The sequence below is a fragment of the Rhinolophus ferrumequinum genome, chromosome 6, assembly GCF_004115265.2.
Source record: "Rhinolophus ferrumequinum isolate MPI-CBG mRhiFer1 chromosome 6, mRhiFer1_v1.p, whole genome shotgun sequence".
NCBI lineage: Eukaryota > Metazoa > Chordata > Mammalia > Chiroptera > Rhinolophidae > Rhinolophus > Rhinolophus ferrumequinum.
Genome location: NC_046289.1, coordinates 24,447,664 through 24,473,477, shown reverse-complemented (window position 1 = coordinate 24,473,477; position 25,814 = coordinate 24,447,664). Strand labels below are relative to the sequence as shown.

Here is a 25,814-nt window from a genome sequence, read left to right as displayed (position 1 = left end):
TTAAACCACAAGCTCTTGCTCATTATTTCTTCAGTGGTCAACCAGGCAAGAAAGAGTAGCTGGGGCCAGGTATTAGGAAGTCTCTCTGGAGGATCAAAGGGTCCATGGGAGCCTCACAGGACTGGTGGAGCAGCTGGGGGAGAAAAGAGAACTATTTAAAAGAAGGGTTAGAGGCTATATGATGTCAGGTCTCATCTTCCCCTGGCTTTTCACAGATTAAATGTGGAAATAGGAAAGGAAAAAGAAAAATGCAAACAATGGCACTTCAGGTTGTTCCTACAGCACATGCCTTTTCTCTGAAGCTCTCTCTTCTAAGCAATAATTCAGCCAAGCTCCTGTTTTAAGATTCTTGCGGCATGACAAGATCACAGGTGAGAGTGTTATTATTGCAATTATGGATGCTTTGTTTTACCATTACTGAGGGAGAAAACTCTCTGGGGAGTGAAAATCAACACTCCATTTAACAATAGCACTGCATACTAATTCATGTCGACATGTAAAACCAATCCAATTAGGAAAACATCCAGATAAAATGAAATGAGCCATGATAATGGTATGGTCTTTCAGTTATGGGTCTCATGTATGAGGATTACAGATTTTTTTCCTAAATGTTATTCAAAGTTCTCAGTACCTCTGGTGGTAAATACCAAGGTAGTCATTTCATAGATGAGAAAAATTAAGACAAGAGAAACAGGCAAATAATTGTTAAATGGGGAAAACAATATACTTACTCAGAATAGAGAGGCAACAAATGCATTTATTTCTGGTGATCACAAAAGAAATGTCAAAAAACTGTAGTATCGTTTTACCCCATTATTGCAATCATCATTCACCACGCCACTGAAACGTTCTCACCAAAACCACCAATGCGTTCCCTGTGGCTAAATGATCTGCAGGAGAGAAAAAATAATTTTCCCTCTACTCTTCTGAGTTCTTAGTGGAGACCCTGGTGAAAAAGATAGCTTAACAGGAGAAAAACAAACAGATGTTTATTATCATGTATACCTCATGTATACATGGGAAATACCCAGGAAAACTGAGTAACTCCCTGAGGAGGCTTAGAATTCAGGCTTAAATACCATCTGAATAGGGAAAGAAGAGGAGGAATGTAGACCTCTCAGGGGAGAGTAAATGATTTTTAGGAGAGATGAATGGGCCCTGAGAAGAATAGATGGGAGGTATGATAGCTTATGACAAGGTGTCTGGGTGTAGTGGTGTCAACTTCTAGTCTCCTTTCCTGTGAGAAGAATCAATTTTCCCTGGTTGATGAAACTCCCAGGGAGAGGATTTATGACAATTGAGGATCTGTCTTTTGGCAGATGAGGGAAGTTCAGAGGAAGCCTCTCCCTGTATTTACTGTTTTTCAAGTATCTACAGCACAAAACAATATATCAAAGCAACATATTTTGAAGTAGCATGTCCTGTACTTCTACAGTCATCTTGGGGTGGTATATTCTGCTACCCTTCAGATTCCAAAGTCACAACTCAGTTCTCATTTCCTTGGCCTTCCTGCAGCCTCAAACACTGTTGATTTTGCTCTTGTTTTTGAAGCATTCTTTTCCCTTTACCTTCATGACATTCCGCTATTTTGCTTTTTCTTCCACGTCTCAGGTCATTCTCTTTCAGCTTCTTTGCGGACTTTTCTTGCTCTACCTGTTTTCTTCAGGGTTGTCTTGGGCTTTCTTCCTGTATTTCTCTCTATTCCCCTTTCCGAGCAATCTCATCTTGTTCCATTATTCCTGACTCTCCAATCTGTATCTCTAGTCCAGTTGCCTGTCTTGGACACCAGACAGACCCATATGCCTCTGCCCATTGGCTGTCTCTACTTCAATCTTTTATCAAATCTGTTGATTTTTAACTCCTAAACATCTCGTAGTCTGTGTTTCCTCTCCATTCCCATTCCCTTTATTTAGGTGATCAATATCTTTTGTTTAGACTCCCTGTCTCCTGTCCCACTCATTTAAAATTCATTCTCCTAATTCTAGCCAGGGTGTGCTCTTTAAAATCAAATATGATCAGGTCCAAATCTTTAAAACGAAACAACAAGTTTGTAATAGTTCCTCCATTGTGCTTGGGATAAAATCGAAATTTCTCACCATAGCTAACAAGGCTCCAGGTAAATTAGCGGTCCCTTTTCACTTCTTTTATCTCATCCCTTTCCACTCTCCCCCACCCCCACCCCCGTCAGTCATACTAAACTTCTTTTAGTTACCTGAACATGCTTTGCTTTCTCTTACCTCTAGACACTTGCATAGACAATGTTCCCACAGTCTAGATTGATTGCCATCTACACCCAACTCCTGGCCTATGTGGCCTAAGGTCTTTCCAATTTCAGCTTCCAATAGCAGTTCCTCCAGGAGGTCCTTCCAGCCCCCGCACTTCCGAGGCACATAGGGTACCTCCTCTGTGCCCCCACAACATCCTGTCCTTCCCCTCTTGTAGCCCTGGCAAGGCAATATTGTAACCTCCTGATTATTTGTCCTAGTCCGTTCTAGGCTCAGCTTGGTGAAGGGATGGTCTGTGTTAGCACTGTTCGCCACTGTAGTCCCCAATGCCTGCATAAAATAGACAATACACAAAGACTTGCTCAATGGATGAATAAATGAAGCGTTTAGTGCCAATATCACTCCTTTTAGTACTTATCATATACTGCATATACTGTTATGTCCCTGTCATCCCAAATGAACTGTAAACTTCTGTGGGTCAGGGACTCTCATCCACATGATACGCCACTCAGCACCTACTATGGTGTTAAGCACACAATCGGCACCCATTCACTTGCTTATTAATTTGACATGTATATGTATAAATATAGGGTGTTTACCATGTTAAAGGTAAATTTGGAGTTTGGGAGGAGGGAGGTTGGACAGCAGGAAGCTGGGAAATGGATCTGATTTGACCTCTCTAAGTACTTCAATTTTTCATTCATGTTGTGGATGTAGATATGGCCTTAATCCATATATGGCCTATATATGATAATATATAATTGTACTTATATATAACCTGCTTAGTAAAGGATATGTGTTATTTTTCCAGTTGCTAAGGAAGCAAGGAATCAAGATTCAAATATGGATTTAAAAAAAAAAATCTAACATGGAGGAGCAAAAAGAAAAGAGCAGGAGAGAATTAATAGGACTAAAGAATCCCAAGGGGCCAGGTCCGTAGCCAGGAGGAGCTGCCTCATGCATTACACAATATGTGTGGTTTGGCAGAAATGAGATGAACGCACACTCTTCCCTCATGTTAAAGGACAATTATCTTTAAAAACTAAAATCATAACTTATACAAATATAAAATTAACACGTGTCCAAAATTTTATTTGTCATTAATGAACAAGGGAACCAGTAAGATATTACAACTGATTCAAAAGATAATATAAAGAAGTAGACACATATATAGACAATCAGCAGTGCTGAAATTAATTTGACTAATAGATACAAGGTTGCTTGGGTAGAGGGAGAGAGATCAATTGTACTCCAGGAACAATTTGCATTTCTATTTCTATGGACAAGAATTATTTGCACTGCTATCAGTTTTTTGCACTTCACAGAGTTGTAAAATAGCTCAAAGACAATGAAAGGTAGAGATAATCTGTTAGACTGGGCACCCAGTCGTCTTTATTGCCCAGTTTAAAGTCTTTCACAATTTTTTTTAATACTAATACATCCCTTAACTTGTCTTCCAGCATAAAGGTTCACTGTATGAAGGCTTAGTGTTTCTCTTTAAGAAAAAGAGAAGGTTTTTGAAGATTATGTTCACCATACAAAGTCTCTGAGCTCCTCACATAAACCACTTAGGGGAATAAAAATCTCAGTTCTTTACAGATGCTGTGTGTTCCAAGAGCCAGCCTGATCCTTTTCCTTGAAATGTAACTCTTATGTCCTCCTTAAAATAATATATTTGGTATTGAATGCTTTTTATTATCATGAAATATTTTATGAATACAAAAAGTTTGTAGGATAGGCTGTCGTCTCGGCTCCTCCCCCGGGGTGCGCAACGCACGGCTCCTGCTGGTGTCCTTGGAGCATGGGAGACTGCTGAGTTTGAGAGGCGGGTCCGGCAGTAGCTGCGTGTCTCACCCCGTGGCAGGGAGGGCGTCCATGGCTGCAGCCAACAAGGGCAACAAGCCCAGAGTCCGGAGTATCCGCTTTGCGGCAGGCCATGATGCAGAAGGCTCCCAGAGCCATGTCCACTTTGATGAGAAGCTCCATGACTCAGTCGTCATGGTCACCCAGGAGAGTGACAGCAGCTTTCTGGTCAAGGTTGGCTTTCTGAAGATCCTGCACAGGTATGAGATTACCTTCACTCTGCCCTCGGTGCACAGGCTGAGCAAGGACGTCAAAGAGGCACCTGTTCCCAGCCGGCACCTCAAGCTCCTCAGTGTCATGCCTGTCCCAGAAGGTTACAGCATCAAGTGTGAGTACACAGCACACAAGGAAGGTGTCCTCAAGGAGGAAATGCTGCTCGCCTGTGAAGGTGGTGCCGGCACCTGTGTGCGTGTGGTGGTGCAGGCACGAGTCATGGACCGGCACCATGGCACACCCATGCTCCTGGATGGTGTCAAGTGCGTGGGTGCTGAGCTAGAATACGACTCGGAGCACAGCGACTGGCATGGCTTCGACTGAGGCCCACGCCCCGGCCCCCCTCGGGACCCCTCAGCCTTGATCTCCACCTCATCTCTCCAAATGCTGTGTGATGGTGTGGCTTCATGGTCCCTCCCCGGGGTGGGTGTGGGGGATTGCCCAGGGGCCTCTAAGCCACGGTGTCACTCACACCTCACCTCTGCCTTCATTTGTGCCATCTCCCTGTCTCTCCTGCACCCTCGTCTTCCCACTTCCTCCTCTCCGTGTGCCTCAGTCTCCTGCCGGAAGAAATGGGTTGAGCCCCCAAGGAGGCTATCTGAGGGGGAAGGGGTAAGGACCTGGGGTGGGTTCAACCCACTCTCCACTGCAAGCTATAGGAGCTGCAGCCAGAGCCTGGGAGAGACGGGAGCTGGCTCTGTGATGTCGGAGTCCCCATTACTGCTGCTGCTGTCTTGTTTTGGCCACCTGCCTCCTCCCTCTTTCCCACTGCTGTCCATGGTGAGTAGGAGGGAGGTGCAGTTACCAGCCCCTACCCCCCAGGTGTGTGTTACTTGGTTTTTAAATGACGGATTGGGATAAAACCCTAAAGAAATAAACTTTCAGTGGATACCAAAAAAAAAAAAAAAGTTTGTAGGATAATATAACAAACACACAGACACTCGCCACTCAGTTTAAGAAATACAATTGTATTTGTACCCCCTCCCTGATCTTATTTCCCTTCATCCAGAAGTAGTCATTCTCAATATGGATTGGGACTTTTATCATTCTCTTGCATGCTTTTATGCATTTACAACATAATTTGTACCCATAAACAACAGACAGTATTATTTTGCATGTTTTTAAACTTTACATGTAAATGAAATCATACTGTTGTTTCATTCTGTAACTTGCATTTTCTATTCAATTATGTTTTTGAGATTTTAGATCTGGTATTATTTCCGTTAAAAATGATGGTTTAGAAACGAGTTCTTGGTTGGTAACAAGAATGGGAACCAGTAATAGTTTCGATCCATTATTCATTATTATAAAATTCTGGGTCATATATCCATAGAAGTAATACTTGTATATGGGGGAAAAAAGACAGAAGTGATCAACTGATGGCAATATTTTAAATAATTTGTGAAAACAATGTTCTAGGAAAAGTAGCTTTATCACCACTATTTAAATAAATGGTAGCTTAATTTACTACTATTTAAAAAACTAACCAAGTTATTTAATTTTTTTAATGAGGGCGCAGCTCACTGTGGCCCATGCGGGGATCAAATGGGCAACCTTGGTGTTATCAGCACACACTCTAACCAACTGAGCTAACCGGCCACCCCATAACCAAGTTATTTTATCTTGGGTAAGTCATATGGCTTCTCTGTCTCTTTTTCTTCCTCTGTACAATGAGGGAATTGACTTAATTCAGGGTTCCTCAGATTTTTTTTTCTTTAGGCCATGCCTCTTTTGATGCACAAAAAAATCTCAAGTCCTTTTCTAAAATGACTTGGAATTTAAAAATAAACAGACTTCCTGTTATGGACAAGTGAGGAGATTAGAAAATCTACTCCCCTAAAAACCAACTATAAAACTGGACAAAATTAACATAAATAACCATTTTGTGCTCCAGAAATTGACCAAAGGCTTATAACAATCCAAGAAGTACTTATGCTTGGAGAACTGCTGAACTTCGGGTAAGAACAGTGGGAATCTGAGAGATAAGAACAGTAGGAATCTGAGGTGCTCTGGCTTGGGGTTACTCCTATTCCCTGCCACCATCCCAAGTCAATATGTGGAGGTTCTGCCAGGATAGGGCAGGCTATGAGGACTGGCAGCTTTTTTGCTGTGGTTGAATGGGGATACTTTATCTGGAAGTGACATCTTCAATACAGGTGAACAGGAGGAAGCCAACAGTAGCCTGCGGATGTAGTTGTGGTTGGGGCAGGCATACTCCTGGCTGAGGTGGCATGCATGGATAGTGGACACCAAAGAGAGCCCAAGCTATTCACACATGCTTGACTGACTCTGGGCTTGCACATATCTGCACAGGAGACTAAAAAAGGCCCTGTAGAAAATAAAACTTGAGGCATACTTGAAGATAGCTTGAATTTTGCATGTGTTCCCTTAAACGTACACAGATCTATCAACAGAAGAGGAAAGACTTAGTAGTTTAAGGTGTTGGAGCACCCTTGACATTTATAAAGCAATATGGTTCTTTCTTGGCATAAAAGCCCTTGTACTTTTGGTTGAATCCAGTGTAAGAGGAAATTCAAACAGATTTCTTCTTTAACAAAGAAGGTGTTAGGGTACACATAGAAAGCATGAGAACGTAAACTGAATATACAGTGACCATTGAACAATGGGAGTTTGAACTGCATGGGCCCACTTATAGGCATATATATATTTTTCAATCGATCCACACAGTTCAAACCCTCACTGTTCAACCGTAAGCAAGAACCCTCCATTCCAGCTGTTTGTTATCAGTGTAGATTCTTGAATTTCTATTTTTACAATGTTTATAAATCATTATCATACTTATTTTGCTGCTCAAGTTATCCCAAATTTAGCCAGTAGGGATGGATCCCCTTCGAGCTGACTTCTGTGTCCCTGTGACATGCCTCATCATATATTTTGAAAACTTAATTTCTAGAAAAAAAGATGTTCTAGGCTCATCTGATGCCTACCCTGCCCCACCCCTGGAATCAGCCATTTTCCAAGGAGCCCTAATTCTCTCTTAGTGTGTGGATCAGTTATATATTGCCACATAATCTACTACCTCAAAATTTAGCAACTTAAAACAACAAATGATTATTCCACATCGTTTATTCTGAGGTTCAGGAATTTGGGAGAAGTTTAGCTAGGTAGTTCTGGATAAGTTTCTTTCCTCTAGTGAGGTCACAATTAAGACACTCATTATTTGGAATGGGAACTCATTCTGGGGAGAAAAAAAAACACACTTGATACAAGTTCTCAGGCCCAAGAATCAAGAGTGTCAAAACCAATTTAATATTGAAGTTTCTTTTCCACTTTGAAAGATTGTTTCTTTTCAGATCAAGTCCTAAACTACCTTTATTTTACGCTAATTACTTTTAGTCAGTTTGAGCATTTTCTTTTTCATCATTTGGCTCAAGTTATTACAAAAGGTTATTGAAGGTCTACTTGTACAAGACTGATAAAAGAGATAAGCTCCAGCCTATAGGAATTTGCAAAGTAGTACAATCCTTCTACTCTTTTAGTAAAGCCTTCTCAAAGAAGTAAAAACTTCAGAGGTGAAGATATGAGGAGCTCTAACCCTTTTAATGATTCTTACCCCCTTGCTCACCATTCCAGCCATCTTTCAGGTACTGAATACATGATTTGTGCTATTAGCTCTGACACGTTAGGAAACTCAAGTAAAAAGCAATTCTTTCACCTGCCTAATCAGGATGGTATGTTAGGGTCCCTGGGGATCCAAAGCTGTCCTAGGAATAAACCTTGCTCAACCCAGTTCGGCAAAAAAGGAAGCAATTAATAATTAATGAAATTGAGAAGTCTGACGACACTAGGCAAACTATCTTAGACGAATTCGGGATTCTTTGTGAAAAAAGAGACAGCCCTGCCTTAAAGAACCGGGAAAGGGTCCTGGGCCCGCAGTGTGGAGAGACGGTTTTAATCTCAGCACTGCCTCCTACCCGATGAAAGGAGGGTGGTGCAATCACATCAGCTCTCACGGTCTGTTTCCTCATCCATAAAATGACGCGAGGTAAGCCTGATGGCCCCTCTCTCACTGCAATTTTCCAGCCCAAGTCTCACGGAGAAGTCCATAAAACGAATAAAATGACTTCAAGGACTACTAGAAGTGGACTCACTGGTCAAGGCTGAACGATTAGCTCTTTGGATCCAGGCAGTAGGGACGGCCGTAGGGCACGAGTCATGATTAATTTATTAATACACTTTGCCCAGACACGTGACAACCCTTTAGAGGTCCGCACCTTCTCCGCCACTCTTAGAAAAATGCCTCAACTTCCAAAGCCCGCCCCTGGGAGGAGAGGAGGCGAGGAGCAGACATCGAGTGGTGCGCCTGCGTACTGCGGTGGGAGGGCCGAAGTCGCGCAGTGAGCCCCTCGCAGGCCTGCAAACAACGCGATATTTTCTTGAGATCGGTGGCGGTGAGTGACAAGCGATGGCCGCTAGTCCCGGCTGTGGGGTTGGGGAACCCGCGTTTGGGTCGGGCCTTCGGGGTGAGGGACGACCAAGGAGCCAAGGTGACCCCCAGGCTTCCTCCTGGAGCTACTGGCATTATACCTAGGACGGTAGAACAGGAAATGCTGGGGAAGAAGCAGAATCAGGTTTTTTGTTTTGAAATAGAATTGTCGGGAGAAAGCAACCTCAGGATTGGGCATAATTGTGTTTAAGGTGCTTCTGGGGCGTTCATTTAACACATATATTTTGGTTACTTCCCATGTGCCAGGCATAGGGTGTGGACATAAGTCGTGAACAACAGATACAAATCCCTGTCCTCGTGGCACTTACACAATCTGGGAAGTCATCTTGAAATTCTGGGCTGTGGATGCAGATTTGTAATAATTTCCACGTGAGTGGTTGGTAGTGGGAGCCATAGAGTAAGGTGAGGTCACTGAGAGGAGTCATGCTGGAGTCCCTACATGTTAGACCTGGGCAGAGGAAGGAGAAAACCAGAAGACTCAAAGGACACCATGGCGGCTTCCCAGAAAGTGTGGAGGAAATCCCAGGGATTTCCGTGTTTTATAAGAAGGCAGTGGTCAACAGAGTCATTTGTGGCAGAATAACTGAAGGAGATCAGGATAGAGAAATGTTTTCTTAAAAAGTGTTAGGGAGGGGGCTGCGGGTTAACTCAGTTGGTTAGAGCCTGGTGCTCTTAACAAGGTTGCAGGTTCGATCCCCACATGGGCCACTGTGAGCTGCGCCCTGCACAACTAGATTAAAACAACTACTTGAGTTGGAGCTGATGGGTCCTGGAAAACCACACTTAAGTAAATAAAAGTTAAAAAAGAAGTGTTAGGGAGCTCATGTTTGAGTGTGGGTCCCAGTGTCCTTATTAGCTGTTGTGCAACAATGGGCAAATGACTCAACATCTCTGCCTCCCTTTCCTTCTCTATAAAATGTGGACGCTGACAGTACCAATTTCATAGGGTTATTGGGTAGTGGGTAAATGCAGTAATGACTATAAAGTTGTTAGCCCATTTCCTGGCACTTGGGAACATTCCGGAAAGAGGCTGAGTATATTAATACATTAATAAGATCCCACCTGATCAGAACCAGGACTTGTACTCTGTTCTTCGTAATTCAGTGCCCTTTCTCTTATACTAGGCTGCAAGGTAGACATTTAAATAGCACACTCTTTAACTGGCACCAGAATGAATTTTTCAGTTGATCATTGATCTGGTATTTTGGAATATTAATTACTTAGCACTAATTAAGAACCCACTTACATCATACCAGGGAAATATGGTTTGCTTAATGTCAGTCAGTAAAGAGCCCCCCCGCCACACGCTTTGGATGAATTTAACACCACCACCACCCTTTCACATCGAGAACCTGGTGTGCCGTATTTTCAGTTTTGATTTTGTAACTAAGTCAAGTTTTTTATATTTTAAATTTGTTGTGCTATTGAGGGATATTGTGTGATTATCCTGCATTAATTAATTGTAGTATTTGTGTGGGGACAGAGCCCCAGAAAGCAGTTTCCAGGCTCTTGGCCTCACGCTAAAAGGTGCTGGCTCAGGTAGTAAATGGCCATCAACTGTGATTGGATGGCCATCAGCTGTAACCAGTGAGCCATTGGCCACTAATATAACTGCTGTGGCTACGCTAACAAAAAATGGGGGCTAGCAAGAAGATGGTGGCTCAGCTAGCAAGCACGGATTGCAGTTAGCACGGTGGATTGCAGCTAGCGAGGGGAGTCCGTGGGTTGGCAGCAAAGCGGACAGCAGGTCACACGTCGTGTGAATCCAGCCTCCAGTGAGACTATAGTGGTGTGACTCCCCTACCTATGGCTCTGTGGGTGTTCCTTTTTGGCCTAGCCATATCCTGTGTTCTTATGTGGGGAGCGGGACCAGAGACCCTGCAGGCCGCCCCGCATGACAATTTGACACTTGAAAACTTCCTAATTTAATACAGAGGGAGAGAACTTTAAAGGAGTACTTTTCATGCTTATAAGCAGTATTTGGACAAATCTACAATGTGCATATTTTAAAGAAATAAAGCATACTTTGAAAGTGATTAGGGAAGAGGACAAATATGAAACTTCATTTGGAAAAACTTTAATTGAAAATTTAGCTATCATGGTGCTTTAATAACCACTTAAGTGGTTAACCAGTTATCTTTGGACCCAGCATCAATTTGGAAATCTTTGCATTTTAATCCTTACATAATTTACACACAAAATTTGATTCACTAGAAATATTGAATCAATGCTTTTCAAAGCATTGTGGACTTTTTCCCCCCCTTTCTTCAGCACTCACAACAGTGTAATATAGTAATGCTCACTAAAGGTTTGTTCTCATTTTTACTGATGGATAAGGTAAGCAGGACTATTTCCCTCAAGTCAAATAGTGCCAGCACTGGAATTTCATTTTGCTTCTTTAATTAGCTCAAGTTGTAAACCCAGAATAAACTTGATACTTTACTTACTTATTTGGACATTCTATATTACAGAATTTCTTATAAGGTGAGGATTTAGAAATGCTTTTGATATTCCTTTTATAATCAGCCAAACTATTAACTAATTTCCATTTTGATAAATGAGTAAGAGAATTTTTGAAAATTTGGTTACATCTCAATTAAGCAGCTAGTGTTTTATTTTGCTCCTAGATTAACTGGCAAGCTCTGGATGAATATATCATGCTGTCTTCTTTTAATCAAGCCACAGTAGGAGGCTTAATCATGATGGCATGAAGATGAATATGCTTGAGTTATGAGGCCAAAAACAGTTTGCCCCACTCACTCTTCAACAAACTTGTTCCTATTAAGCAAAAATTCGAATTAGACTTAGTCTTCATATATTTGCTTTAGGAGGTAAACTCTGACAGGATACTATATCTTTTTTGGATCCTAAATATGATTTTTCTTTTCCTTGTTCAGAAACACAAATGTGCTTCATGTTTTAATTTTTAAATTGTTTATTCTAAAACGGTCTTATGATTTAAAATTCTATCTGTAGGAATTATTTTATACAGAAATCTGGTGTGATCCCTATGCAAACAAGGCGATGATTGTACGAAGAGTGATACTGAATTCCCGACCTGGTATGTATTTATCTGTGATGAATGAACAGCTGTGGTCTTTGATAAGTATTAATGCAAATGGAGGAACAAAAGGATTCATATGATATCAATGTGCTAAATTGATGTAGGAAGATATTAACACTAGCAGAGATATTAGAAGAAATTCTTTAAACAATGTAATACTCAGTTTTTTTAAGTGATAATTTATCAAGGCCATGTGTTGAAAAAATAAGGTATTTTAGAATTGTAATATTAAAAAGGTTATATTACAAATATATGTAGCTTTTGTTTTTTCTTTATAGTATGGATCATTGATTCTTAAAATTTGCTTTTCTGTTTTATGACCTCTAACCCGAGTCATAGAAACAGGTATGGAAGTGACGTAAGAGATTCGGTCCCACCCTGCCTTGGTTTTGCCACCTACCTAGCATGTGGCCTGTGGAAGTCACTTACCTTTTCTGACCTCAGTTTTATTGAAGTGAACAGTTAAATTAAAATCCTTACATTCTAGTTCCACCTCAGAAATGGGATGATTCAATGAATAGAGAGTTTGGTTATGTTCAACACAAGTGAATAAGTGTACATTTTTAGTGATGGCATTTTCTGCTTATAGATTTTTCTTTTCATATTTCAAATTTTCTAATTTTCAAGACTTCACTTTTTTAAAAAATTGCATTATTTAAGTTTTTGTTTTAAAATGAGGAAGGAAAGTTTACCTTTTTTTTTTGGCTGATGTGGTGTTTCTACTACTTTGTAAATTTTAATTTTCATAATTTTTTAAAAGTTGGCTATGATTTTTCACTTTTTGAAATCCTTGTAAATTTTAAAATGGGTGAGGTGATTTGCCTGTAGTCATCTAAAAACAGAAATTTTGAAGTTAACAGCAATATTCCAAAGGATCTTCTCGGAGAAAATCGAGAGTAAAACTAGTTGAAGAATTTATGCTGAATTACAGAAATTACAAAACAATATAGATTTATTCATGCCTGTATTAAAAGAGAGTGCTTTGAATCCTAGAATGACCTTTTAAAGAATAATAAATAATTATATAAGAAAGTGAGTTTTTGATTTTATATTTTTACCTAATATTTTAGGGAAAAATGGTAATCCAGTGGCAGAAAATTTCCGAGTAGAAGAAGTAAATTTACCAGATAATATAAATGAAGGACAATTAAAAGTCAGAACTCTTTATCTTTCTGTGGATCCTTACATGGTAAGAATCAGGATTACGTGACTTGGTGAAAATTAATTTTATTTTCATATTTTTTATGTTGCATCTGAATTTTATTGTGCAGTCCTCATGATTAATGAATGTTTGAGGAAGCATATCTTGATATCTGTAAATTACAGATTGCCTTCATTTTTATTCACTAGTGTTATTAACAATGCTGTAGGAGGAAGGTTTTCGTAACAGTAGTACTTATGGTTAGTCAGGTTCTTCCAAATATCCAGATCACTTCCCAGGAGTAAGTAAAGCTTGAAGACAGTAAATTAGGATTGGAAATTCTCTCAGATTGATCCAGTTTACATGGCAGGTTCTGTATACAAGTATGTGCTACCCAACTGTTAGTCACTTGGTAGTCATCTCAGTTATCAGATCGACTGTCGTGGTATTCCCTTATTTTACTTAATAATACCGTATCACGTAACTTTTGTTACAGTGTATTGTTATGGTTGTTCTATTTTATTACTAATTATTGCTAATCTCTTACTATGCCTAATTCATAAATTAAACTTTATCATAGGTATGTACGTATAGAACAAAGCATAGATATATATAGCGTTCATACCATCTGAAGTTTCAAACATCCACTGGGGGTCTTGTAACGTCCCCTGCAGATAAGGGGGGACTACTGTAACTATCACAAATTCAGGAGAAAAATGACAGTGCACAATTTAGTTTTCAGAGTCCGTTCTTGATGATGCCTGGTTTGGATTTCTTATGACTTTTACACTTCAATGTATAAAGACATAGCTCGGGGCATCTAAAGATTGCACATGCCCTACTGAACAAAATGTAAAGAATATCACTGAAGCCCAGGATAATAAGTGCAATGTAAATTAAGAAAACAAATTTTACCAAAATAAAGCTAAAGTTCAAGTTCAGAAATGTTTTAAAAATTGAACAGAGCAAACAAAAAGGAATAGTTGAAAACAAGCTAAAAGGATGTGTTCTTCGTAGAATTCTTTAGCTGGAACAAACTTTCCATTCAGCAGAATTCCCTCTGAGAGTCTTACAGTGAAGAGAAATTTATGACCCAAAGATTTAGGGGTGGGTAAATGATGAAAAAACTAGGATTATGACATAAATTGAATTCATGAGCTTTACTTTTAAACACCCCCAACCTCAAAACAAGAAAAACCAAAAAAACCTCTTTTTCCTGCAGGGAAGTAAATAGCTCCTCTGTCCATTCATTTCATGTAGAAAGCACTGAGTCTGTCTGGAGAGTTTTGACTCTTCGTTCTCTACATTCTGTTAGTCAATCATCAGGTCCTATGGGTCCCACCTCCTATGTAATTCTCAGTTCAATCCACTTCTCAGTAAATTCCAAGGACATCTATTTAGTCTGAATCACCATTGTTTCTCTCCTAGTGGGGTATCCTCTACCCCGTTAAACCATCTCCCGCACTGTAGCCAGAGTGATCTTTTTATAATAGCCACTAGTCATGTTACCTTGATTAAAATCATTTAATGGCTTCTCATTGGTCTAGGGATAAAGACTAAAATCCTCAACATCGTCTAAGATGCCACATCCCACCATGTTTGCCTGCCCAGTCTCACCGTAACCTGCTTTATTTCTTACTGTTGTATCTTGGCTTCTCTGGGCCTCTTTCTTTTATAACACACCAGTGGCCCTTTTTGCTCAAGCCTTGATTAATCATGCTTTTTATTTTCTGCATTTTATGATGCTTTCTTATCTTCGGAGTCTTGCTTATCCCAGAGAGACTGCCTTTCCCAGGGCTAGCTAATTTTTAGAGCTAACAAAGAACTTGGCCAGGGACATACCTTTCATATGTAAACCAATGGATCTAAAGCCAGTATCTCCAACCACCTCCTTCATCTAACTCTCACACACCAAGCCAATATTTTCCCTGCCCTAAATCACCTCAGCGCCAGTACCGGACAACTAGGGACCATCCCTGTAAGCCAGAGCCCACCATAATTATTCCAACTATTCATTCCTCAAGTTACTCAAGCTTGCCGACCCTTCCCTGCCCATTCCCTCCCCCAGAAACCACAATAAAGACTCTGGGCCATGCTTTCCTCTTGCTGCTTTTGCCTCCTGACAAACTCTGGTGCTTCCCCATGTGGCCCTGCACAGTCGGGTGTGCCCTCCACTTGAGAATTGTAAGTAATAAACTCTTCCTTCAAGACAGTTGTCTCCATCTGTCTCCTTACCATACCTAATTAAAATAAAATCCTGGGTACAAATTAAAACAGGCCTTCATATGTGCTGTCCCCCCATCTAAAAGCTTCCTCTCATCCCTTTCCCTTTACCTGGCCAACTGCTGTTATTCCCTAGAAGCTTGCTTTAAAGAAATTTGCTTTGGTTGAATCACCCTGGACCCTCAGGCTAGTCTTCTCTGTTATATTTTCTCAAAACAGTACCTTGACTGACCTTCACCATTATCCTAATTATAATTAATACTAATTTGTGTAGTTATTAGATTATCTGCCTTCCCTGATAAAAAGTAAACTTATGAAGACGAAGGTCTTATTTATCACTGTATCTCCAGTGACTAGTATGGTGCTTATTTAGTATTAATTAAATGAAGGAAAAAAATCACTTTCCACATGTGGCCCTGCATGGTATAGTGTGCCCCTCCACTTGGGAATTGTAAGTAATCAGTTGCCTACACTAGACATTGTTCTAAAAAAAAAAAAAAAAAAAAAAAGGCTGGCCTGGTGGCTCAAGTGCGCCTAACGTCCAGCTCACCGGTTCAATTCCCACATTGGCCAGTGAGCTGCATCCTCTACAGCTAAGATTACGAACATCAGCTCTCCCTGGAGCTGGGCTGCTCTGAGCAGCCAGAGAGGTTGGCATGAGCTGCCAGTGGGTTGCTGTGTGCTGCTGCAGGCTACCGTGTGCCGCCCAAACTGGAGTAGGGGGTGAGAGGTGGAAGAAAAGGGAAAAAAACAAAAAGAACTTGAAAAGGAAAAAAGGAATCCAATGAATATTAAGTCGTTGAAATTTTATATCATTCCAGATTCACAACTAATTTTAATCACCATGTGTATACAGCATTTTACATGGTTATATTTAATGTGTATATACTATTTTGATTTCATATTTAAGTGACTTTATATACATATCTTCATGAAAAAGTAGGCCAAGTATCATTGTTTTGGTGGTTATATAACATTCTTTTATGTTGACATCACTTGCTTACCTACAGGGAATTACTTGTTCTACTTTTTCCCTTAGCCTTATTTAAGAGTCGGGTGCTTGGTCTGGCCAGTATCCAATGGCTGCTCCACTTGCTTTTCTAGAACACAAGCAGGAATGTAGCATATTTCCATGGAAGTTTCTGCCTCAGTTTCCTATTTGGCCTTTTCTCCTAGTGAACTGAACTAGACCACCTGAGACCCCTTAATCAAGTAGCCTTCCATCTTTTCCATCTCCTGGACCACACTGTAGACCTCTACATCTTGGCTTCATGAGAGAGGCAAGAGTGAGCTGCAGAGAGGAAGAGAGACTTGACTACTTCCTAGGAAGTCTTTAGCCCGAGTCATGGAAGGATGTGGTGCCATCGTGGTGTTTTGTCTTTGTGGAATAAAGACAACATCCACCTGAGGTTAGGGGTATGATACAGAGCTTGGTCTGACATTTTCCCTATCATTGTGCTATCGTGAGAAATTGAGTAGTTGGGGAGAGCCTAAAAATGCTTTGGGAATAGGTATTAGAAATGAGGAAGAGAAGTTCAGAAGGGATTGTGATGAACAACTGTATAAAAAGTTTCATTTCTTTGTGTTATTTCCATTGGGGAAGTGGAATTGCTAGGCCAAAAGAAATGAGTACTATTCTGGTCTATATGTTACTGATTTGTTTTCTGTAAAAAATGGACAGTTTTATAATATCAGCAACATGTAAGTATATCTAATTTGCCACAATCCATTGAAACCATTGGCGTAGTATTATGTGTGGGTTTTTTTTAATTAACATTTATTGGGGTGACAATTGTTAGTAAAGTTAGATTTCAGGTGTACAATTCTGTAATACATTATCTACATCTCACATTGTTTATGTGTTATTTTTGCTAGCATAATATATGTAATATTAAATTTCTGTAAGTAATTGTATAAAAATTTTAACAGCTTATTAAAATATAATTCACATATTATACAATTCACACATTTAAATGTATAATTCAGTGGCTTTTAGTCTATTCACAAAGTTATGGAACTATCATCACAATCTAATTTTAGAACATACTTTAATTCCTTTTTAACTGTATTTCTTTACTTATTAGAGATAGGATACATTTTTTTCAGGATAAAAAATAACTGAAAGTAAGAGAAATTAAGATAAATTTTATTTGTTTACTAACACTTTACGTAACATTACTTATATACCTTTTAGTCACTGGGTAAATTAATAAACTGGTTCGGTATTACCAGACAGAATGAGTTTTTTCTTTTTTAGCGTTGTAGAATGAATGAAGACACTGGATCTGATTATATAACACCTTGGCAGCTGTCTCAAGTGGTTGATGGTGGAGGTGTTGGGATTATAGAAGAAAGCAAACACACAAATTTTACTAAAGGTGATTTTGTGACTTCTTTCTATTGGCCCTGGCAAACCAAGGTTATCCTGGATGGAAATAACCTTCAAAAGGTGATGTATAATATAAAGTATATGACTTTTTTCCTCTTGTAATTCTTACTTTGTGCATTTGGTGTTCAGTTCTGTTATCAGGGGAAAAAATAAAAGTGTACCTTTTCGTTTAGCTAGCTGCAAAAATGTGGAAAGCCTTCGTTCCTTTTCCACTGTTGGGTGTAACTGTGGAAACAGTTCTTAGATGGAATTGTTTCCACAGTGGAACAGTTCTTAGATGACCAGTGAATGGTGGTGTTTTCCATATTTAATTTATTTCTCAAATTTTACATGCATAAAATAAAATAAAACCATAAAAGTTACAAGCATCAAAACGTATTTTATATTAAGAACCAGAAAGCCCCTTACAGGTATGCTTTCAAGTTTCCTGAGAAATTGTCACTTGACTTAAGAAATTCATTTGGTTTGTGCTTGGAATTCCAACTCGTGTTAGCAATCCTGAGTTCAGTTTCTGTTAGGTTGAACCGTGTGAAATTACCAATATTTGTTCACTTTGACCTATAAAAACTGGCAGCCATTCAACCTAATATACGTTAGCAAGGAAGTTACTTTTTATTTCTAAACCTCAGTTTCCTCATGTACATAATGAAAATAATAGCTATCTTACAAATGAATGTAAAAATGAAATGCTATGACAAATGTGACAAAAAGATTGACAAAATTTAAGTATTTTTTATTACAAATTCTTATAATCAGGTAAAGGTAGCAGTTAAGATACAGATGACATGGGAGGCATTACACAATCATTTGTCAATTTAATGGTACTAGTAGAATACATTTAACTAGAAATTTCTTAGCAGGAAGTGAAAAAGAAATATTCAGCAATTTCTAGTTTTCCCTATCATTGTGCTATTATAGGAAATTGAGCAGTTGGGGAGAACTCAAAAGTGGTTTGGTACTAGGGATGGAGAAATGATATTTGCTGAATACAAACTTAACTCACACTGTTTTTATACTGGCTTTACTAAGAAATAACTATTACCTATATGAAATGTATCTGCGTAGTATAGACCTTTCTGTGTATTGTAGACTTAATTCTCCATTACCTTAATCCACACATGAGATTTTTAACAGGTAGCCATTTAAAACTGCTGAACACAAACTGCCATTTTATTTCTTTGCGGCATTTTAATGGCTGTCGATGTAAGGATGTCCAAACCTGTTGAGAATTTTTATAAGATTATTTGAGCCAAACTGACGATATGCCGGGGAACAAGATCTCAGATACTCTACAGAATAAGTTTTGCAGCTTCTTTTATGCATTTTGAAATTAAAGAGGGAATGTAAAGAAGATTACATGAAGGTGGGAGAAAGCAAGGCAGGGATTGGGTTATAGGATAGTTACCAAGATTATATGCTCTCTTGAGGGTGGTTACACTTATTTTTAAAGATGTGTTAACCTAGATGCACATGAACAATAGACAGCAATGGACAAAGTTTGCTTAAGGCAAAGATAAGCTTTCTACTAAAGAAGTTATATGCCAGGGCCGTGACTACCCACTATGACCCTGCCAGTTAGGAAAAAGGGGTTCTATGGAAAGTAACCTTACATATCGTACTTTTTCGTCCACAGAAGGACACAATTCAGTCTATAATGAGTTGTCTCTACTTTGTTGGTTCAAAACAGGAACCCCTGGTATTATTTTTAAAAGGTATATATTTCATTTTAGGTAGACCCACAACTTGTGGATGGACACCTTTCATACTTTCTTGGAGCCATAGGTATGCCTGGTTTGACTTCCTTGATTGGGATACAGGAAAAAGGTCATATAACAGCTGGATCTAATCAGACAATGGTTGTTAGTGGGGCTGCTGGTGCTTGTGGATCCTTAGCTGGGCAGGTAAATTTTCTGAAAATTATTTGATTTTCTAAAAAGTAGTTATAACTGAATCTCCGGATACATGTAATTTAAAATATAAACTTGAACAAATTTATATGATTATTTTACACGTTTCTGGTAGAGATGATGTTATTTGCTTAGAATCTCTTGATAGCAATATGAAAAATGCTGTAGATTTTTTATCTTGTTCTCTATTAACCAAAAATTAACATGGTAAATGCGTGGAGCATTGCTCTAACCAGCAATATAAGGAAGAAAATCATAGTACTTGTCTGGGATTCCATGAATTAAAAAACAAACTCATATTGTAAAAAAAAGTCTTCAAGTAACAAAGCATTTATTGGGTTCTAGAAATACAGTAAATATTATGATAGAATTTTATAAAGTGCTTTACTTTTATCAATATTATAGTATGAAACCATTGAAACAAAACATTTTATCTTAGTAGTGATTTTAGTTACTCATAGGCCTGAAAAATATTTTTAAAAAAATTTAAATTTATTGGGGTGACATTGGTTAATAACACTATATAAATTTCAGGTATACACCTTTATAATATGACATCTGTATACTCTATTGTCTGCTTACCACCTGGTCTAGTGATGGGTGTCTTCCCATCACCATATAGTTGACCCCCTTTAACCTTCTTCATCCTCCCTGCACCCTTTTCCCCTCTAGTAACCTCATTCTGTTGTTTATATCTGTGAATTTTTAATTTGTTTGTTTATTTTGTTTATCCATTTGTTGCTTTTTGTTTTATATCCCACATGTGTGTGAAAACATACCGTTTTTCTCCTTTTCTGTCTGACTTATTTCACTTAGCATAATACTCTGAAGATCCGTCCACTGAAAAATACTGAATTAGGGTTTTGGGTCTGATTATCCTTTTGTGAGGTCAGCTTTAAACTGTGAGATTTTAACATTCAAACTAAGTCTAATTTTATTCAATCTTAATATTTTTAAGAACAACATTATATCTGTTCTCAGTTCTTTGGTTTCAAATTACTTTTAGCTAAAAACCCTGTAATCCGATATAAATTGTGTTGAACACTTGAATATACTTGTAATATCTTACACATTTTTTAATTTAAATGTGACAATAGAAAGTTGTTTAATTTTCAAAAATTTCCCTCCTAGATCGGCCATTTGATGGGCTGTTCAAGAGTGGTGGGAATTTGTGGAACCCATGAGAAGTGCCTCTTTTTGACCTCAGAACTGGGCTTTGATGCTGCAATTAATTATAAAAAGGGGAATGTGGCAGAACAGCTCCGTGAATTCTGCCCAGCTGGAGTGGATGTTTACTTTGACAATGTTGGCGGTGACATTAGTGACACAGTGATAAGTCAGGTTGTTTGCAGATTTGTTTGTTATAAATTTAAATGCTACATTTTATTTGATATGATACTGCTTTACCTGATACTGAGAGAGAAAAAAAACTAAAATTGTAGGGTTTATTGTGAAAAGTAACATGATGATACAGAAGAGCTTGCTGATATATCTACTTCCATTTGCTTGCAGATTTGCACTGTGAGAATCAAGTTCAGTTCTTTGCTAGCAATACTATATTTTTCAACTTATTTTTGCAACTTATTTTTGCGAAAAAATAGTTGTATTGTTCAAATGGTAAAGTTCTGACTCCTAACTCATCATCAACCAACTCACCCCTGACATTGGTAGGGAATAGCTTTTCATAGATTGCAGGTATTTACGTATTTTTATTGACAATATTATAATGTCAACATCAGCTATTAACGCTGCATTGTCCTGCACTGTATATAAAATTATTTGCAATTGAAGTTAAATTATTTAAATCCAAAGGAATTCTCTACTACTAATAATAAAAGTAGCAACAACAACAACTAATGTAATTCTTTTGCTGATTACCAAACTCTCATTTATCTCTATGTTCCATTGGAGTGGACTTATTTTCCAGGGAATTAAAATTCTTAAATATATATAATGGGCAAATCTTTAAAACAAAATAGATTTATTGGCACCAAAGGACTAAATAGTGGTCAAGGAGGCTTTTTTTGAGACAGTCAGAAAATCATATATAGGAAAGGCATATATCTTAGGGTATAATCATCAATTTTCTCTGAACAGATGAATCAGAACAGCCACATCATCCTGTGTGGTCAAATTTCTCAGTACAACAAAGATGTGCCTTATCCTCCTCCATTAACCCCTGCTGTAGAAGCAATCCGGAAAGAAAGGAACATCACAAGGTGTGTTCTACCCTTTCCTTCCCCTTATTACCAGATTCAAGGGATTTAAAGATCACAAATGTAAAAGAAATGTATTGTTCTTCACATTTAATTTTTTCTTATTAAATAAAACTTGAAAATACACATTTTAAGCCGGTTCAATATTTAGGTTTTGGTTAAATAGCTCCCTGGCAGAAAACTTTTTAAAAAAATTCATCTGTTCTATCAATCTTTTGCCAAGTTTTTTTTTGCAAGTAATAGAAACTCCATCACATTGGCTTAAGTGCAAAGGAAATCGATTGGCTCATGTATCTGAGAAGCCCAGTATTAGTACTGGCTTAGATTTGGCTGGATAGTTGGCTGCATAGCGGTATCACGACTCAGTTTTTCTGTACCTCTGGGCTGTGCTTCCTTCGGGGTTAGTTCTGCTCCCTTGTAGGCTCTGCTGTTGCAGCAGCAAGAAGGAGGATGACTGTTATTGCTAGTCTTATATTTTACCAGGTTAGCAATCCAAGCAAAAAGAGAACAGCTCTCTCCTTGCAGTTTTATCAAGTCCCAAAGCTGATATTCATTGGTTCAGACTGGCCTGGCTTTGATCACATGAGGGGAAAGGATATTACCCACAGAGTCAAGTCACAGTGCTACCGTGTTTCCCCAAAAATAAGACCTGGCCGGACCATCAGCTCTCATGTGTCTTTTGGAGCAAAAATATTATATAAGACCAGGTCTATATTAAAATAAGATCGGGTCTTATATTAATTTTTGCTCCAAAAGACACATGAGAGCTGATGGTCCGTCTAGGTCTTCCGCGAAATGCGGTATTACTAAACGGGATTTGTAAATGCTGGGCAGGTGAAACAATAGAAATACATTACACTTATACCTGTAACTACAACTAAAACTGTATTTGACCAGACTCTGTGTGATTAAGTCCTAATGTTTGAAAGATGAACAGGTATCAGAGTTCTAGAATTATTTGATTTTAGACTTTTACTCCCACACTAGTCTTTGATCATTATCGTTTTCTTTCCCACTGCAGAGAAAGATTTCTGGTGTTAAATTATAAGGACAAATTTGAGTCTGGTATTCTACAGCTGAGTCAATGGTTTAAAGAAGGAAAGCTAAAGGTAGAACTTGCTTCTTTTCTTTATCAATATCATTCTTCTATTTGATAAACTTTTGTATTATTTGAATTTATTATAGCAAACCTACTAGTTTCATTATAAAAATTCCTACAAAAGGAAAGTGCACTGAATATTATAAATTAACTTCACCTCCCAGGTGAATATAACTTCCTGGTTGAGAAGCCCTCTTTTATTATTCCGTCTAAAATTTTATTAACTTTTACCTTTCTTAGATTGTAAGAGCAATAGCTTTTTCCCCTCCAAGTCGTAATTCCTCAATTAACCAATATTCACAGAATGCTACTATATGTTAGAAGCTGTCCTTTCTCAAAAAGCTTATAAACACTTCCTAGTACCCCTACCGCTCGACTACCATACTTCTTTCCTACCCTCCCTGGACATTCTGATACATCTCTGGATTGTTGGTTGAAAATCAGGAATTACTAATCTGGGGTCCAGAAACCCTGACCTAGCATGTTCTTGAAACCTGCAGATGATAAAGCTGTATGTGTGTGTGCTTTTGCCATTGTTTTTTTGAAAGGAGGGTGTATAGCTTGTGCTGTTTTAATTGAAGATTAGACAATGGGAAATAGGATTTTATTTTAAATCAATTGATAGGAAAACCTTTCTGGACTACCTACATGAAATGAAGAATATCTATTTTTAGACAGAAAGTGCTAAATAGTATTGCTGTCTTTTGCAAAATGGAAAATATTAACTAGAAACATTGAAGTCTAAAGATTGTTAACTATAGTATTTTGATTTACAGATCAAAGAAACTATGATAAATGGATTGGAAAACATGGGAGGTAAGATGAATGTAAATTTATTTATTATATACATGTGCTCAGCACAAATAATCAATCCCTTTTTTCTTTTAATTCTACTTCTTTGGTTGTTTTTTTTAAATCATTTCCTGTAAAACTATCCTATAGTTTTCCTTAAATATCTTAAACTCCATGAAAGTTCAACTTAGTGGTATTTATGAGGTATTATTTTCACATTTCAAATCATAAGGTGTTTCTTTGTTTTCTTAAACAGCTTATGAGAAGAATTGTGAAAGTCATTTAGTCTCTAGGTAACTTTTCAGATTGAATGGCTCTAAGGCATCACAAGACTATATTAAGTAAATGTTCAATATATAGGGTTTTTTTTTGCCTACCATACACAGATTCCAACATTCTCTTTTGTTTGTTTTAAATAAAGAGGATTAATCAAAGTGATTTTTTTTCTTTCTCAGAAAAAAATTTAATGTATTTTGTTAATATGTTTACTAAACAGAAATATCAATTTCACTTACCTTTCAGGAATATATGTGTATTTCACTTAGTAAAACTTTATGATTAGATTTCTAATATTTTTAATTGTTATTTAAATACTGTTTTGGCTGACATTTTATCTTCATACTCATCTGCCTCTAGTCTTCAGACGTCATAAACAGTGAACATTGATGTATACACCAATTAAACATTTCTAGTTTGGGTAAAAACAACTTTTTAAGATGTTAATCGGGTTAGTTTGTCCTGTAACTTTGTCAGTGTTTTACTTAAGGTTTCTTTTCATGACAGTATCCCTTTATACTTAATATTAACATAATTGAATTATTCAAATTAATTGTTATGTGCTGACCTACTGATAAACATGTATGATAGTGACATTTAGGTATTCGGATAACCTAGTTTCCTTTTTCTTTCCAGCTGCATTCCAGTCCATGATGACAGGAGGTAACATTGGAAAGCAGATAGTTTGCATTTCAGAAGAAACCTCTTTGTAATCTCTATAAATGTCTTCATCAAGGAAATAGTTTTCTTTCCATTTTGCACAAAGATTTTAAAGATACATTAAAAAAACCTTACAGTATAGCTTTTGATCATAGTATGATCATAGGTGATATTTTCTTAGTTGCATAATTCTTTCTTATACCTTCAATATCATATATGTACTCTACATCCAACATGACTATTTACAATGATAGATTGAAGTCAACATGATCTATTTTTCTTTCTTTTGCTAAAACTAGTATTACATGTGATATTTTTATCAGATATTCTGAAACCACTGGAGATTTGATACAGCTGTTAATGAATCACACAAAACAAATTTTTTAAAATCAATAACTTTTATTTAAAATGGAATGCTTGAGAAGGCACTAAATATTTGTTTTACATAATTCTTGAATTGAAACTTGGTATACAAATAGAATTGGGATAGCCTTTTCATATTGTAGATGGAAAAGGGACTTAATGTGTAGGGGTTTAGGGGAATTCAGTGTCTGTAGAACATTGTTTGGGAAAGGAGAGCAGAGGCTTTGTGTGGGGAGTGGTATGAGTAAGTAAGTAACTGGTTAGGTTGATGGAGAGCCTAGATTTACTACAGAAGATGAGCTGTTTGTGTTTTGCCAGTTTCCTATAGAGCCTAAAAACTCAAATACTTAGTGATAAAAGCACATGTTTATTTTAGGTTAGCAGGCACATACTGTCAAATAGTTGTAAAGATTTCAAGGGCAAATAAATATAAATATCACTTGGAGTTTTAGGTGATCAAAGATTTAGACAGCAAAGAGAGCTTCAGAAAATGCCAGGACTGACTGGGAAAATTAACAAATGGTTGTAAACATGAATGTGCAAGACCTACTAATGTAACTCTAAATAAGAGTGTTTTATTAAATGTAAATCCTTTAAACATTAAAATTGAGGATATTTTTCTGAGTGTTGTGCTGATTTATGGTCACCTGTTTACACACTGCAATATACTTTTGTTGACAACATTTGTACAAAGTAGATTCAAATTGGGTTAGTCATCAGTCACTCCAGTTGACTTAAGTGGCCTTTTCTTCTTTCCTGTTTTATATACTTTTCCCAGACCATTTTATCTCCAGAGAGGACTCCTTGTGTTGATAACTCAAATCTACATCTCTATTTTTGCCCTCTTACTTGAGTTCGCGGGGCCTTTACCTCCAAGTAAATACAGCCTTCGCACCTGGAATATATAAATTCACT

At 37.8% G+C, this 25,814-nt stretch overlaps 2 protein-coding genes across 4 annotated transcripts; both read left to right on the top strand.

Annotated features, from left to right (window-relative positions):
• The first annotated feature begins 3,996 nt into the window (after positions 1-3,996).
• On the top strand, positions 3,997-5,192 carry LOC117023638 (UPF0687 protein C20orf27-like). The gene has a single exon (XM_033108666.1). It carries the CDS (start codon positions 4,101-4,103, stop codon positions 4,623-4,625), a length of 525 nt encoding a protein of 174 aa, XP_032964557.1. The 5' UTR covers positions 3,997-4,100; the 3' UTR covers positions 4,626-5,192.
• Positions 5,193-8,572: 3,380 nt separating this feature from the next.
• PTGR2 (prostaglandin reductase 2) lies at positions 8,573-24,635 on the top strand. 3 transcript variants are annotated; one of them, XM_033108984.1, is made up of 10 exons: positions 8,573-8,713; positions 11,746-11,830; positions 12,904-13,022; positions 17,455-17,646; positions 19,317-19,487; positions 20,625-20,834; positions 21,591-21,712; positions 22,731-22,818; positions 23,585-23,624; positions 24,513-24,635. In XM_033108984.1, exons 2-10 carry the CDS (start codon positions 11,794-11,796, stop codon positions 24,587-24,589), a joined length of 1,056 nt encoding a protein of 351 aa, XP_032964875.1. In that variant the 5' UTR covers positions 8,573-8,713; positions 11,746-11,793; the 3' UTR covers positions 24,590-24,635. The 3 variants fall into 3 exon arrangements, with proteins under 3 accessions (XP_032964875.1, XP_032964877.1, XP_032964876.1); XM_033108985.1 differs by lacking the exon at positions 8,573-8,713 and adding an exon at positions 8,791-8,809; XM_033108986.1 differs by lacking the exon at positions 12,904-13,022 and having other exon boundaries at positions 8,665-8,713.
• The last annotated feature ends 1,179 nt before the right edge of the window (positions 24,636-25,814 follow it).

What these genes read in the sequence shown, in the direction of transcription:
- LOC117023638 (XM_033108666.1), top strand. Translation starts at nt 4,101, where the DNA reads ATGGCTGCAGCCAACAAGGGCAACAAGCCCAGAGTCCGGAGTATCCGC.
- PTGR2 (XM_033108984.1), top strand. Translation starts at nt 11,794, where the DNA reads ATGATTGTACGAAGAGTGATACTGAATTCCCGACCTG. An exon ending in ATGGAAATAACCTTCAAAAG is followed by an intron (nt 17,647 to 19,316) that starts GTGATGTATAAT and finishes ATTTCATTTTAG; the next exon opens with GTAGACCCACAACTTGTGGA. An exon ending in TTAAAGAAGGAAAGCTAAAG is followed by an intron (nt 22,819 to 23,584) that starts GTAGAACTTGCT and finishes TTTGATTTACAG; the next exon opens with ATCAAAGAAACTATGATAAA.